Raw genomic sequence first — 16,621 nt, 5'->3', positions numbered from 1 at the left:
GCAGCAGGAGTTCAGGGAGCTAGGCAGAAAGTTAATAAACAGGACCTCTAGGGTTGTAAGCTCAGGATTACTCCCTGTGCCACATGCCAGTGAGGCTAGAAATAGGAAGATAGAGCAGCTAAACATGTGGCTAAACAGCTGGTGTAGGAGGGAGGGTTTCCGTTATCCGGACCACTGGGAGCTCTTCCGGGGCAGGTGTGACCTATATAAGAAGGACGGGTTGCATCTAAACTGGAGAGGCATAAATATCCTGGCCGTGAGGTTTGCTAGTGTCACACGAGAGGGTTTAAACTAGTATGGCAGGGGGTGGGCACGGGAGCAATAGGTCAGAAGGTGAGAGCATTGAGGGAGAACTAGAGAATAGGGACAGTGTGGCTCTGAGGCAGAGCAGACAGGAAGAAGTTGCTGAACACAGCGGGTCTGGTGGCCTGAAGTGCATATGTTTTAATGCAAGAAGTATTACGGGTAAGGCAGATGAACTTAGAGCTTGGATTAGTACTTGGAACTATGATGTTGTTGCCATTACAGAGACCTGGTTGAGGGAAGGGCAGGATTGGCACCTAAACGTTCCAGGATTTAGATGTTTCAGGCGGGATAGAGGGGGATGTAAAAGGGGTGGCGGAGTTGCGCTACTGGTTAGGGAGGATATCACAGCTGTACTAGGGGAGGACACCTCAGAGGGCAGTGAGGCTATATGGGTAGAGATCAGGAATAAGAAGGGTGCAGTCACAATGTTGGGGGTTTACTACAGGCCTCCCAACAGCCAGTGGGAGATAGAGGAGCAGATAGGTATACAGATTTTGAAAAAGAGTAAAAACAACAGGGTTGTGGTGATGGGAGACATCAACCTCCCCAAAATTGACTGGGACTCACTTAGTGCCAGGGGCTTAGACGGGGCAGAGTTTGTAAGGAGCATCCAGGAGGGCTTCTTAAAACAATATGTAGACAGTCCAACTAGGGAAGGGGCGGTACTGGACCTGGTATTGGGGAATGAGCCCGGCCAGGTGGTAGACGTTTCAGTAGGGGAGCATTTCGGTAACAGTGACCACAATTCAGTAAGTTTTAAAGTACTGGTGGACAAGGATAAGAGTGGTCCTAGGATGAATGTGCTAAATTGGGGGAAGGCTAATTATAACAATATTAGGCGGGAACTGAAGAACCTAGATTGGGGGCGGATGTTTGAGGGCAAATCAACATCTGACATGTGGGAGGCTTTCAAGTGTCAGTTGAAAGGAATTCAGGACCGGCATGTTCCTGTGAGGAAGAAGGATAAATACGGCAATTTTCAGGAACCTTGGATAACGAGAGATATTGTAGGCCTTGTCAAAAAGAAAAAGGAGGCATTTGTCAGGGCTAAAAGGCTGGGAACAGACGAAGCCTGTGTGGAATATAAGGGAAGTAGGAAGGAACTTAAGCAAGGAGTCAGGAGGGCTAGAAGGGGTCACGAAAGGCTTTTTACACGTGCATAAAAAGCAAGAGGGTAGCCAGGGAAAGGGTTGGCCCACTGAAGGATAGGTAAGGGAATCTATGTGTGGAGCCAGAGGAAATGGGCGAGGTACTAAATGAATACTTTGCATCAGTATTCACCAAAGAGAAGGAATTGGTAGATGTTGAGTCTGGAGAAGGGTGTGTAGATAGCCTGGGTCACATTGAGATCCAAAAAGAAGAGGTGTTGGGTGTCTTAAAAAATATTAAGGTAGATAAGTCCCCAGGGCCTGATGGGATCTACCCCAGAATACTGAAGGAGGCTGGAGAGGAAATTGCTGAGGCCTTGACAGAAATCTTTGGATCCTCACTGTCTTCAGGTGATGTCCCGGAGGACTGGAGAATAGCCAATGTTGTTCCTCTGTTTAAGAAGGGTAGCAAGGATAATCCAGGGAACTACAGGCCGGTGAGCCTTACTTCAGTGGTCGGGAAATTACTGGAGAGAATTCTTCGAGACAGGATCTACTCCCATTTGGAAGCAAATGGACGTATTAGTGAGAGGCAGCATGGTTTTGTGAAGTGGAGGTCGTGTCTCACTGACTTGATAGAGTTTTTCGAGGAGGTCACAAAGATGATTGATGCAGGTAGGGCAGTGGATGTTGTCTATATGGACTTCAGTAAGGCCTTTGACAAGGTCCCTCATGGTAGACTAGTACAAAAGGTGAAGTCACACGGGATCAGGGGTGAGCTGGCAAGGTGGATACAGAACTGGCTAGGGCATAGAAGGCAGAGAGTAGAAATGGAGGGATGCTTTTCTAATTGGTGGGCTGTGACCTGTGGTGTTCCGCAGGGGTCAGTGCTGGGACCTTTGCTGTTTGTAGTATATATAAATGATTTGGAGGAAAATGTAACTGGTCTGATTAGTAAGTTTGCAGATGACACAATGGTTGGTGGAATTGCGGATAGCGATGAGGACTGTCAGAGGATACAGCAGGATTTAGATTGTTTGGAGACTTGGGCGGAGAGATGGCAGATGGAGTTTAATCCGGACAAATGTGAGGTAATGCATTTTGGAAGGTCTAATGCAGGTATGGAATATACAGTGAATGGTAGAACCCTCAAGAGTATTGAAAGTCAGAGAGATCTAGGAGTACAGGTCCACAGGTCACTGAAAGGGGCAACACAGGTGGAGAAGGTAGTCAAGAAGGCATACGGCATGCTTGCCTTCATTGGCCGGGGCATTGAGTATAAGAATTGGCAAGTCATGTTGCAGCTGTATAGAACCTTAGTTGGGCCACACTTGGAGTATAGTGTTCAATTCTGGTCGCCACACTACCAGAAGGATGTGGAGGCTTTAGAGAGGGTGCAGAAGAGATTTACCAGAATGTGGCCTGGTATGGAGGGCATTAGCTATGAGGTGCGGTTGAATAAACTCGGTTTGTTCTCACTGGAACGACAGAGGTTGATGGGTGACTTGATAGATGTCTACAAAATTATAAGGGGCATAGACAGAGTGGATAGTCAGAGGCTTTTCCCCAGGGTAGAGGGGTCAATTACTAGGGGGCATAGGTTTAAGGTGAGAGGGGCAAGGTTTCGAGTAGATGTACGAGGCAAGTTTTTTTACACAGAGGGTAGTGGGTGCCTGGAACTCGCTACCGGAGGAGGTGGTGGAAGCAGGGACGATAGTGACATTTAAGGGGCACCTTGACAAATACATGAATAGGATGGAAATAGAGGGATACGGACCCAGGAAGTGTAGAAGATTGTAGTTTAGTCGGGCAGCATGGTCGGCACCGGCTTGGAGGGCCGAAGGGCCTGTTCCTGTGCTGTACATTTCTTTGTTCTTTTGAATGCCATGGAGAGCAGCCAATTGCACAGAAAAGACTTCACATCGCTCCAGTGGTAGATAATCTAGTCCTGCTAAACATAACAAGAATCTTCATCATTCTCTCATACTATTGCACACACTCATTATCTTGATTGCTAAACAAAGTTCTACAGCATATCTGTAGAAAAGGAAGTTCCTCGAGTTATCGTTTCCTGTGAAAACCTTATCAGGTTACCGATAGAAATGGCTGCTGCCAAATGGAGCAGAATGTGGTAAGGGCATTCTAGAAAATAACAAGCTCTGCATTTTTATAATAGTCATTTAAAATTCCAGTCACGATGGGAGTGATTCCCTGGCACCGCAAGCTCCAGGCGGAAATTGCAATAGCCCACTGAATTGGGCATGAGGGCTAAAACAGGATTTTCGTCAGGCGTCAAGTGAGTCCCCCAGCCTGACCCGATGAGGCTCTTGCCTAGAGCGGGTGAGAACATGCAAACAACGATTTACATTTATTTAAATGCGATTATTGGGCAGGAAGTTCAATTCACCGACCTCCCGGAATGCTCCAATCTTCCCCCAGCTGGGGGTCCCGCTGGCATGAATTAGTGCAGGTTTTGACAAGCAGGGACCTGGCGCCTTGCACTCCGAGGGGTGAAAGGGGAAAAGCGTCCTCTCTGCACTTATCTCCAGTATGCTAAGGGGGATCCTTCAGAGCAGGTGGGGATCGGGGGGAAGGAGGCTTGGGCTGGGTTGGAAGGTCTCAGGTCGAGGGCCTTTCCTGGGATGGGGGTCGTGTGGTAGGTCTTCCCTCTGTAGCTTTGAAAAGCAGTAAACTGTCTTTCAGCATGTTAAGTTTTAGTTTAACGTCTTCCCTCTAATGTGTTGGGACCCTTTGATGTCTTTAATTTCAGAGATCTGTCAGAAAAAGGTGAAACTCTTGTCTTTGATATATTGGAAACCTTTGAAGTGCTTTTTCAGTCAATTTCGTTCCAAGCTGCTTAGAAACCTAAAAGCTTTGAACTGCATTGTTCACATTCAATTTCACAGTCCATTGCCTTTTACAAGCCTCTTGATTGAAAGGTCTAAGTTATTTCAAATGAAGGATTAGCATTGCTTGTTTATATAGCTTTGCAGGGGTCCATTAACTTTGAAGTGCTTCCTCTTTTGAGCAGGTCTTTTTTCTAACTGCAGTTTCTTTAAAGAGGCTGCCTCTTTGTTCTGAAGAGGTGCAGAGGCAGCAGTCAGAGCTGAGGAGTAGGACCTGTCGGTCAGTTCAGGCTCTGTCTCTCTCAAGGCCAGCAGCCAGCCCAGTAGAGTGGGCAGGAAGGCTAAAAGATAGGACAGCTGATGAGCAGTGACAGCTGTGTAAGGAGAAACTTAATTCCTCACAACTAAAATATACTCCAGAGAGGAATAAAGACGGTAAGAGGATTAATAAACATTCATGGCTCAGCAAAGAAGTTAAGGACAATATAAAGACAAAAACTTAGGTATGCCATGTTGCAAAGGCCAGTGGTAGGCTGGAAGATTGGCAAACTTTCAAACATAAACAAAGGGTTACTAAAAAACTAATAAAAAGGGCTACAGTAAATTATGAAAGAAAGCTCGTGCAAAATATCAAAAAGGATAGCGAAAGCTTCTATAAGTACATAAAAAGGAAGAGAGTCGCTAATTTAAATGTTGGTCCCTTGGAAGATGAAACCAGAGAGTTAATAGTGGGGAATTCAGAAATGGCAGAGATGCTAAATCAATACTTCGCCTCAGATTTCACAGTGGAGGACACAAGTACCACCCCTATAGGAACTGGTATTTCAGAGGCATTAGAGAGTGGAACTTAGAACAATCAACATCAATAGGAAAACAGTACTCAACAAACTATTGGGATTGAAGGCAGACCAGTCCAGGGTCTGATGGCTTACATCCTAGGGTGTTAAAGGAAGTGGCAGCGGAATAGTGGATTCATTGGTTATAGTATTCCAAAATTCCCTAGACACGGGAAGGTTCCAGTGAATTGAAAATACACTAATGTAACGCCCTTATTAAAAAAAGGAGAGAGGCCGAATGTAGGAAATTACAGACCAGTTAGTTTAACATCTGTTGTTGAGAAATTGTTAAAATTCATTATTAAGGAAGTAATATCAGGACATTTGGAAAGTCAAAACGCAATCCATCAGAATCAGCATGGTTTTATGAAGGGTAAATAGTGTTTGACTAATTTGCTAGAGTTCTTCAAAGATGTAACAAGCAAAGTGGATAATTGGGCTCCTGTAGATGTAGTACATCACGACTTCCGGAAGGCGTTTGATAAGGTGCCGCACAGTAGGTTAATTCACAAGGTTAGACCACATGGAGTTTGGGGTAATTTTACTAGCTTGGAGAGAAGACTGGCTGATGGACATGAGAGAGAGAGTCAGGATAAATGGGTCTTTTTCTGGATGACAATATGCAACTAGTGAGGTGTCACAGTATTAGGTCCTTGGGCCCCAACTATTTACAATCTATATTAACGACTTGGGTACAGGGACAGAAAGTTCTACAGCCAAATTTGCAGATGACACAAAAATAGGTGGGACAGTAAGTTGCAATGAGGAAATAAGAACCTTATAAATGGACATAGATAGATTAGGTGAGTGGGCCAAAATGTGAGAGATAGAGTTTAATGTGGATAAGTGTGAGGTCATCCAATTTGGTCAGAAACATGGAAAGGCAACGTATTATCCAACTGGGGAGAGACTTCGGGGTGCTCCAGTGCAGAGGGATCTAGGTGTCCTTGCGCATGAGTCACAGAAAACTAGCATGCAGGTACAGTAGGGAAGAAAGAAAGTGAATGGAATGTTGGCATTTATATCTAAAGGAATAGAGTGTAAAGGTAAGGAAGTGTTGTTGCAACTGTACAAGACAGTGGTGAGACCACACCAGGAGTATTGTGCACAGTTTTGGTCCCCTTACCTGAGGAAAGATATCGTGGCATTGGAGGCAGTTCAGAGGTTCACTAGATTGATTCCAGAGATGGGGGGTTTGTAAACTTTTTATTTAGTGTCACAAGTAGACTTAAATTAACACTGCAATTGAGTTATTGTGAAAAACCCGTAGTCGCCACACTCCGGCGCCTGTTCGGGTACACAGAAGGAGAATTCAGAATGTCCAATTCACCTAACAAGCACGTCTTTCGGGACTGTGGAAGGAAACCAGAGCACCCGGAGGAAACCCACGCAGACACAGGGAGAACATGCAGACTCTGCATAGATACTGACCCAAGCCAGGAATCGAGCCTGGGTACCTGGCGCTGTGAAGCCACAGTGTTAACCACTGTGCTACTGTGCTGCCCATGTCTTATAAAGAGAGATTGAGCAGTTTTGGCCTATACTCGCTCGAGTTTAGTAGAATGAAGGGAGATCTAATTGAGGTATACAAGATGATAAAAGTAGACCTGTAGTGGGTGCTTCTCTTATTGGGTGCGATTGAAGAGCCACACTGCGCCCGAAAAGCAGCGAGCCGCAGTGCAATGTGGCTGATAGAACCTGGGAGGCCCCGCTCCCGGGATCTACCCGGTTCGCAACGCCTCGCAGGATCTAACACTATCTTACAAGATGTTGCGATGTAAATCCCACACAATTTGCATATTAGAGCGAGACAGCTAATTCCACTTTAATATGCAGTTTCCCGAGGCACCTGAGACATTGGCATCAATCCCCTTGGGCGAGCACTGTTTACTACTGGTCTCCACAACCGGGAATCGGACGGAATGACATGCATGGGGATCTCCCAGGGGATGGGAGGCCCCAGGTGCGTGCCCTTTGGACAAGGTGGTGCCCTGGCACTGCTAGTGCCACGTGGGCATGATAGTACTGCCAGCCTGGTACCCTGGCAGTGCCACCTGGGTGCCAGCAGGGCACTTTCAAGGTGCACATGTGGCACTGCCAGCTGGCAGGGGCACTGCCAGGTTACCAGTTTGGCACTGCCAAGGTGCCGGGCTGGCATTTTTCATGCGGTGGCGATCGGGCCAGAGGTGCCCTGTGCGTCTGTTGGGGGATTGCAGGGGGGGCATGCTCCCTATAATTTAAATGGTGCTTATTGATATATGTCATGTGACCTCTACCTGAAGGCAAACCCCCAGCTCATTGTCTGCTGATACATCAACTTTGCAGTTTTTAACAGCTGTGATAAAATGTTATCTGTGCTCCTGCACTGTAGGGATTCTGTTCTATGGTTGGCCTTTCATTCTCAGGGGCAGGGCGAGGAGGCAGGCCCCAAGATTATCGTATTAGAACAGGAATCAAACATACCCTGTTGCTGTTACTCTGAGACACAGACTAACCATCAAGCCAACTGAGCTAACCTGACCCCCATAGCTGTAGAGAAGTTATTTTACTGGCCTTGAAGCAGGATTAAATGTTCGCTTAATCACCAACTTTGGCAGCACGGTGGCGCAGTGGGTTAGCCCTGCTGCCTCATGGCGCCGAGATCCCAGGTTCGATCCCGGCTCTGGGTCACTGCTGTGTGGAGTTTGCATATTCTCCCCGTGTTTGCATGGGTTTCACCCCCACAACCCAAATATGTGCAAGGTAGGTGGATTGAACATGCTAAATTGCCCCTTCATTGGAAGAAAAATTAATTGGGTACACTAAATTTATTTTAAAAAAAATAATCACCAACTTTGATCTAAATCAGAAGTGGATGGGCTCAAGGCCCAATGCTTATATACCTAGCCAAGACTGGCAATTCAGGCTATGTGGTGCTGCGCTGCTAAAAGTGCCACCTTTCTGACCAGCTGTTGGAACCGAGGTCCTGTCTGCCTGATTATGTGAATGTCAAAGACCCTTTTGTTTGTTTAAGTTTAATATTCTTGTTTGTGATTGGAGTATAATGTTTTCACACTTAATGTTGAATGTATTATGATCACTATTTCTCAGTAGATGTTTTACGACAGCATTACTAATTAACCCTGCCTCATTGCACAATACTAAATCTAAAAGAACTGTCATGAAAATATTCTACACACTCATCTTCCACACCATCTTTACCGAGCTGATTGATCCGGTCTATATGAGGATTAAAGTCGCTCACAACTGTTGCATTGCCTTTGTTACAACCTCTAATAATATCTCATTTAATGCTGTGCGCAATGGTATAGCTACCATAAGAGGACCTATAAATTACTCTCATCAATGCCTTCTGACATTTGCTATTCCTTTTTTGTTATAAATTTAGAGTACCCAATTCATTTTCTCCAATTAAGGGGCAATTTAGCGTGGCCAATCCACCTACCCTGCACATTTTTGGGTTGAGGCAGCGAAACCCATGCAAACGGGGAGAATGTGCAAACTCCACACGGACAGTGACCCAGAGCCGGGATCGAACCTGGGCCGTTGGTGCTGTGAGGCATCAGTGCTAACCACTGTGCCACCGTGCTGCCCACATTTGCTAATCCTAATCTACAGATTCTGCCTCTTGATTTGCTGAGCTAGTATCCTTTCTCATTCATGTCGTTATGTCATTTTTTACTATTAGCCTATGCCCTTTTCCATTCTGTCTGCCTTTTCAAAATATTGTGTAACCTGGAATATTTATTTCCCAAACTTGATCTCTGTGTAACCATGGCCGGGATTCTCCCCTACCCAGCGGGGCAGGGGGTCCCGGCGGGATGGAGTGGCGGGAACCACTCCGGCGTCGGGCCGCCCCAACTGTGCGGATTTCTCCGCACCTCTATGGGCCATGCCCTCACCTTGAGGGGCTCGCCCCGCGCCGGAGTGGTTGGCACGCCGCCGACTGGCGGGAAAGGTTTTTGGCACCACGCCAGCCGGGGCCGAAGGGACCTTGCCGGTTGGTGGAAGGCCGCGCATGCGCGGGGGGGTCACTTCCGCATCGGCCATCGCGGAGGCAATGGCCGAGGCGGAAGGAAAAGAGTGCCCCCACGGCACAGGCTTGCCCGCGGATCGGTGGGCCCCGATCGCGGGCCAGGCCACCGTGGGGGCACCCCCCGGGGCCAGATCGCACCGCGCCCCCCCCCAGGACCCCGGAGCCCGCCTGCGTTGCCAGTCCCGCCGGGAAGGGAGGTGGTTTGATTCACGCCGGCGGGACTGGCATGACAGCAGCGGGACTTCAGCCCATCGCGGGCCGGAGAATCACCAGGGGGGGCCCGCCAACCCGCGCATCGCGATTCCCACCCCCGCCGAATTCTCGGTACCGGGGAATTCGGCGGCCAGCGGGGGCGGGATTCATGCCGCCCACCGGCGATTCTCCGACCCGGCGGGGGGGTCGGAGAATCCCGCCCATGCCTCTGTAATGGTGTTTAGATCTAAACCATGTATCTCTAATTGTACCACTAGTTCATCTTTTTTATTGCAGATGTTCTCCGCACATTCAGTTAAAGTGACTTGAATTTTGTTTCTTACTACTGTTGCTTGTATTCCTAAAAATTCATTCATGGGATATGAGCATCACTCAACCTGCATTTATTGCCCATCCTTAATTTCCCTTGGACTAAATGGCTTGCTAGATCATTTAAGATGGCAGTCAAACATATTGCTATGGGCATGGAGTCACATGTGGGCTAGACCATGTGTGGATGGCAGATTTCCTCGTAAAGTACAGAAGTGGGTCTTCCGGTGTGGACCATGGAGTAAGTGGCAGCTCAACCACAAGGCAGCTCCTGCCCAAGGTTACAGAAAAGAGCTCTTTTTTAATCAATACGGGGTGGAATTTTGATGAAAAGACGTAGGTGAATGTTGGAGGGGTACTTTCCCCCAGGAATGGTATGTCTCTTGGTTACCAGACCTGGCAGAAACAGTAAAAGATTTGGCTGGAGGTGCAGTAAAGACAAAAGCCTCTTCCAGCATGAAGGCGGGGGAAGGGCAAGCTTAAAGGCTTCAAGCTGACTTGAGGGCCTTTATTAAAGGTGAATTCTAGCAGCAGAGGGAACAACTGTGAAAAGATCTCACCAAGGCCATTGAAGAAGCGTGGACGAGGCTTCCGGTGGCGGCCATGGAGGAGTAGGTCACGCATTCGGCAGCTCCCGTCTGGAACGGACTCTCAGACGTTTTTCAGGAGTTTCCTCAGACATTTTGGGGCAGATTGGTGCAGCGAACACTGCCAAAAGGATTCCCTCTCTGTGGGACTTCCAGTGGCGGCGGGCGGGAGGCAGCTTTGCGTTGGAGGGCTCCCATTCGGGAACGACATTGTCGGGGGTTAACGCCCAGTCTTAGGGCCAGCGAAGGCAGTGAAAGTCGGGAGACAGCACAAAGAAGGGAAATGTCGAAGACCGGCAAAAAAACGGCAGTGAAAAAAGCAGCTGAAAGTCCGTCGGGGAGTGAAAAGGTCACCGCGGGGTCAGTAAAGAAAATGGAGGCTGGAGCGCTAGGGGAGGCCGCATTGCTTACGGCTGAAGAAATAACTAAGGTGGTGGCCGTGGAATTCGAAAGGCAGTTTACGAAACATATGGAGGCAATGTGTAAGGAGATGAGGGTGATTTTGAAAGTGCTGGTGGAGGAGGCGATTACCCCGGTGAGGATGGCGGTGGCGAGCGGAGGTGCGTGAGCAAGGCGAGGCGCTGAAGGAAGTGGAAGAGACATTACTGCAGCACAGTGGTCAACTTACCTCGATGGGGAAGGAGATGCGGAAGGTGATGGAGATCAACAAGGATCTGTGAGGCAAAATGGAAGACCTGGAAAACAGATCCAGGCGACAGAATTTGAGGATTGTGGGGCTGCCTGAAGGAGTGGAAGGACCGAGGCCGACTGAGTATTTTGCCGTGATGTTGGCGAAACTATTGGGGGAGGGGGAGGATCCCTCCCGATATGAGCTGGATCGGGCACATCGGTCGTGGAAGCCTGTACCAAAGGCGAGTGAGCCGCCAAGGGCAGTGACTCTGTGCTTCCGTAGGTACAGTGTGAAGGAGAAGGTCCTGAGCTGGGCCAAGCAGAAGAGGGTGGTGCAGTGGGCTGGAGCTGGTATACGCGTATACCAGGACTTTACGGTGGAGCTGGCGAGGAGGCGGGCTGCCTTCAACCGGGTGAAGAGGGCACTGTATGTTAGCAAGGTGCGGTGCGGCATTGCATATCCAGCGAAGCTGAGGGTGACCTACAAGTTCAAGGACTTTTATTTCGGGACGGCAGAAGCAGCGGAGGAGTTTGCGAAAGCAGAAGGACTGTGGCAGAATTGAGAAATGGTCATGTACCAATGTAGCCTCATAACTGTATTTTTTTCTTTTTTGTTTCACTGCGGCTGGTGTATGGGCTATAGGAACCAACGTTGTGTCTATTTGGACAAGGGAAGAAATGGGACTTTCAGTCGGAATGGGGTATAGGTGGATATGCGGGGTTTGTGTGCTAAAAGGGGATTTCTGGGTTTTTCCTGGGGCCGTGCAAAGGGGAAAGGGACCCGGGCGGGGGCCTCCACGTTGGCCGGTTTAAGCCGGCCAGTGAACGGGAGTGAGGTGGGGGGAGGGGCTGCGGCCATCGGACCCTGGCAGAACAGGTCTAGCCGGGATGGAAGTTGGGGGGGGAAGGAACAGAGGTTGGGGGAGGAGTTTTACAAGAGGAAGTGGAGGGGGAGGAGTTGGGGGAGGGGGGGTTTACAACTCTTGGGTGTCATTTACGGTACTCTTTTGGAGGTTGGGTGGTATTGAGCGTTGTGGGAGCGCCGGGGGCGGGGGGGGGGGGGCTTTTGGTTTTTTTTCTCCCACCGTGGGAGGGTTTGTTTCATTTGAGGCATATATTGACAGTTGGGTGGGGCGGAGGGAGGATGGGATCGTTGTTGATGTTAAGGATATTGACTTTGTATTTGTTACTGTTTGTTGCCTGTTGGTGGGGTGTAAAGTTTGAAAGAAAATGTGAAAATGGAGAATAAAAACATTTTTTAAAAAGTACAGAAGTGAACCATATGGGGTTTTTACAACACTCGGCAATGTTTTCATGGTCATCGTTAGGCTTTTTATTGAATTCAAATTCCACCAACTGTTAGGATGGGAGTCGAACCCGGATCCCCGAGAGCATCATGTTGGGCCTCCAGATGAGAGACTTTCTTTTATCTTTGGATTTCTAAACCTCCCTTCACCTGGACCCTCCTCTCTCTCAGTGTAAAGCCATTTTCTTTAGCCTGACCATATTTGCAGGAGCACTCTGCCCCTTCTTGTCATACTCCAGTTACCATTACCCATATTTCCATTCTGCTCCATTGCCCTGTCCTTTCTCTTTAACTTTCCAAGTCTCCCCTCACATGAACCATCTCCAGACACCCCCATTCCACCCCCTCCCTCCCCATCACCCCCAACACTGTATAGTTTAATGCCGTCTCTACAGTCCTAGCAATATATCTCACTGGGACACTTGTCCCAGTGTTGTTCAGATGAAGCTGTACCCAATGGTGCAGCTGTCTCTTTCCCGGTGTTGGTGCCAGTACCACATGAATCGAAACTCATCTCTCTCACACCAATCTTCCAGCCTCGCGTTCAACCCACTGATCTTATTCATCCGTTGCCAATTTGATCATTGCTCAGGCAGTAGGATTGCCAACTGTGATTAAATGTATTCCTGGAGGTTTCATCATATAAATTTCCCTCACTCTCCAACCTTTAGTCGGCCAACTCATCCATCCTTGTGACGCGCTGCCTTCCGACACCAAACAGTCTTTTCCCCCCAATCTCAATATTTTTCTATCTGGTAAAGTTTAAAAGAAAACTTTTTTTTTTAATTTACCGATGATTTTGATCCCTAGGGTTTCACACAGTAGTGTCCTGGAGATTGATCTTCAATTCCTGGAGACTCCAGGTAATCCTGGAAGATTGGCAACCCTATTAGGTATTACTCCAAAGGTTATTACTCTTATGGTTCAGCTCATGCTTCCTCAGTAGAAATTCTTTCTTAGTCCTACCTGTTTGTTGATTTGGTTGCCATGGATCACACTGGTGTCCACCATCATTCCCACATGCGGCACATCATCTGCCCTCCTACCTTTCTTATGTTTTATTTAACTAATTAGGGCACAAGTTTAAAAATATCACTTTACTTTTATCTGTGGTTATAATAAGTATTTGAACTAATTTAACTCTGCTTGTATCTCCCCAGTACCAGTTTAAATACTGCCCCTGCTTAGAGGGATAAGGTTTAAAACTCGCCAACAATTTACCTACCTGCTTGCCTAATGAATGCCTTTCAACACTCACCAGCTATTGGAGGCTGAAATAACGTAGAAACTCAGGGCAGGATTCTCTGATCCTGAGGCTAAGTGTTGATGCCGTTTCTCAACGGCGTCAACATGGCCCCAGGACCAGCAATTCTGGCCCCTACAGGGGGTCAGCAGGGCGCTGGAGTGGTTCACGCTGCTCCAGCTGCTGATCCGGCTGTGGAATGGGCGCTGCGTGATGCGCGCAATGCGCAGTGGGTATGACTCAAACCCGCGCATGCGCAGTCCCACCGGAGCGATTTCCACATGCGCGGTGTATCCCTTGTCCGCGCCAGTCCTGACCCAACATGGCGCAGGAGTACAGGCGCCGGCGCAGAAAAACGGAGGCTGGGAGACAGAGAGGCCGGCTCACCGATCGGTGGGTCCCGATCGTGGGCCAGGCCGCATAGGAGGCCCCCCTGGAGTTGGACCCCGCTTACCTGCTCACAGGCCACCCCCGGTCCCGCCGGCTCAGAGCATGTTAGAACGACGCCGGCGGGACCTTTTTTTTACGGCCGCTCGGCGCATCCAGGCCGGAGAATCGCGGGGGGGCCGCGTAGTCCGGCCCTGACCGGCGCCACGCCAACCACAATTCTCCGCTCTGCGGGGTCAGAGAATCCCGCCCTCAGTCTCCCCTATGACCCGGCGCGGGGTCAGAGAATCCCGCACTCAGTCTCCCCTCTGATCCGGCGCGGGGTCAAAGAATCCCGCCTTCAGTCTCCCCTCTGACCCGGCGCAGGGTCAGAGAATCCCGCCCTTAGTCTCCCCTCTGCACCACATTCCCACCGGCACCTTATTTCCAAATTAGCATTTGTTTCTTGTCGTACACCGGCCTTGCCATCTCCACTTTGTGCTCCCACATGATTAGCCACATGACCATTGTGTGGTATGGAATGGGAACAATTAAAAGCATCAAATCTGATTCCTGCGTGTAGTCAATTGTCAGGATTTTTTTAATGTCATAATTTTTAAAAATTCCTTATTGTTCCTTTCTGTCTGTTTTTTCTCTGCACTGTAGTTCCTCTCCCTCTCTTTATTTCACTTTTTATACCCAATTTAACTGTACTTCATTATTCTTCTATGTTATTACTCCGTTACTTGTTCAATCCTTAAATTTCTTTGGCTAAAGATTAAGATGTTGATCCCATAATTTATACCAGACCTTACACTTCCAGAATGTTACACAGCAAAATAATTTGGTGCTGAAGAGAAAATAATCTAATGGTGCAAACTGCACTTCAGCAAGATCCTGCCCGATAAATAATGATTAGCAGGTCAAGAGGTGCTACGATCTTTCACTTTTAGAGGGGTTTGCAATCCAATTTACACCTACTAAGGTAATAGTCTTTCACATTTCAGCCAGAGGCTGTTTAGAGGTAGTATATCCTGTCGCTTTCCTAAATGTCGGGTTTCCAATGTTTTTCTTTATTGTATGAAAGCTCTCCTGATGGTAAAATGCACTTTGGCATTAGTCAGAAACTAATACCTAAGAGCAAGGAAATCAAATATTATCTTGTGAGAATGACAAAGCTAATTATGTCGCTTAAATCCTATCACCAAAGTGAACATTTCTATTGCTAAGGAGGATTCTCTTTGGGTTATAACCAGGATAGTACGGGTGAGTTTTCAGTTTGAGATAACAAACTAATCCCGCACTCCAGGAGGCTATGAACAATCAGGGGCGGGATCCTCCATCCGTTCACGTCTACCGGATTCTCCGGTGCCGCTGCAGTGAATGGGAGGTTTGGCTGAGCGCCAAATTCTCCATCCTCGCTAGCAGCGGTAGCGGGGCAGACTCGCAACGGAGAATCCCGGCCCTGTCTAACTCAACTTTCACCATTGCCATATTTCAGGTCTTTACAAAGCGCAGTATAAAAATCCAACAAGGGACAAAGTGCGTTGCGACAATCAGGAACTAAATGCTTTGCTCAATCTGTGAAACTCCCTCCGTGTAGATTTGTTACTATATAAACATTTTCAACAGAGGAAAAGCCCTCCGGGATCCTTTGTATAATCCCAGTAGCCAGATCAAAGCAGTCTGAGTCTAGCATTCCCTGGCACCCTGCCACCAGTTGAATTGGGGACTTCCTCGTTGGGTGGTGGATTGCTGTCTGTATGTTCAACGTTAGAGTGAATTGCAAGTGTCTGGGCCATAGGGTACTCACCTGGGTTGGGTTTTGAAGCTCTTGTAATGGGGTCCTTGATCCTTTCCTGCAGCAGATGTCCACCCCAAATGTCGTCCGGCGCATCACTGCAACACAGAAGGGAACAGATGGAGGTTTGAATCAAGCAGTTCATCTGCAATTCATTATTGGCAGAATTCTTGTGCCTGAGTCAGAAACTGATGATTTCTGCTCCCACCCCTGAGACTTGAGCACATGTTCTACGCTGACAACCCAGTGCGGTACTGAGGGAGTGCTACTCTAGTGGATATATCATCTGTCAGGTGAGACGTTAAAACTCAGGTCCCCTCTGCCCTCTCTCAGGTAGATGTAAAAGGTCCCATGGAACTGTTTCAAAGAAGAGCAGGGGAGTTCTCCCTGGTGACCTGGTCAATAACAATCCTTCCATCAGTATCAAATAAGCAGTATTTTGGCCATGATTGCTGTTCGTGGTGCCTTGCTGTGCTCAAAAATGGCTCCCACGTTTTCTGCACTCCAGCAGCTGCACTTCACTTAAAAAGTAAAATTGGTTGTAAAATGCATTTGGGCAACCAGAGATCACGGCAGGCGCAGTAGAAATTCAACTCATCCTTTCCCTTCACAATGACTGAAATATATCAATATATTTGTGATATGGCACAGTGGTTAGCACTGCTGTCTCACACCACCAGAGACCTAGATTCAATTCCGACCTTGGGTGACTGTGTGCAGCTTGCACATTCTCCCCGTGTTTGCATGGGTTTCCTCTGGGTGCTCCAGTTCCCTCCCACAGTCCAGAGATGTGCAGGTTAGGTGGATTGGCCATGCTAAAAAATTGCCCCTTCGTGTCCAAAGATGTGTCGGTTAGGTTATGGGGTTACCATAAGACCATAAGACATAGCTACTTGGCCCATCGAGTCTGCTCCGCCATTCAATCATGGCTGACATTTTCTCATCCCCATTCTCCTGTCTTCTCCCCATAACGCCTGATCCCTGTATTAATCAAGAACCTATCTATCTCTGTCTTAAAGACACTTAGTGAATTGGCCTCCAAAGCCTTCTGCGG

At 48.2% G+C, this 16,621-nt stretch overlaps 1 protein-coding gene across 2 annotated transcripts in view; it reads right to left on the bottom strand.

Moving 5' to 3' along the window:
• chst11 (carbohydrate (chondroitin 4) sulfotransferase 11) overlaps positions 1–16,621 on the bottom strand; it is a 310,305-nt gene that overhangs the window by 174,944 nt on the left and 118,740 nt on the right. For both annotated transcript variants that reach the window (XM_072484989.1, XM_072484990.1), the window contains exon 2: positions 15,580–15,665. In XM_072484989.1, coding sequence (XP_072341090.1) covers positions 15,580–15,665 — 86 coding nt within the window. The remainder of the gene's footprint in view (positions 1–15,579; positions 15,666–16,621) is intronic.

Source organism: Scyliorhinus torazame, chromosome 19 (assembly GCF_047496885.1).
Source record: "Scyliorhinus torazame isolate Kashiwa2021f chromosome 19, sScyTor2.1, whole genome shotgun sequence".
Classification (NCBI taxonomy): domain Eukaryota; kingdom Metazoa; phylum Chordata; class Chondrichthyes; order Carcharhiniformes; family Scyliorhinidae; genus Scyliorhinus; species Scyliorhinus torazame.
This window is presented reverse-complemented; position numbering and strand designations above follow the sequence as displayed.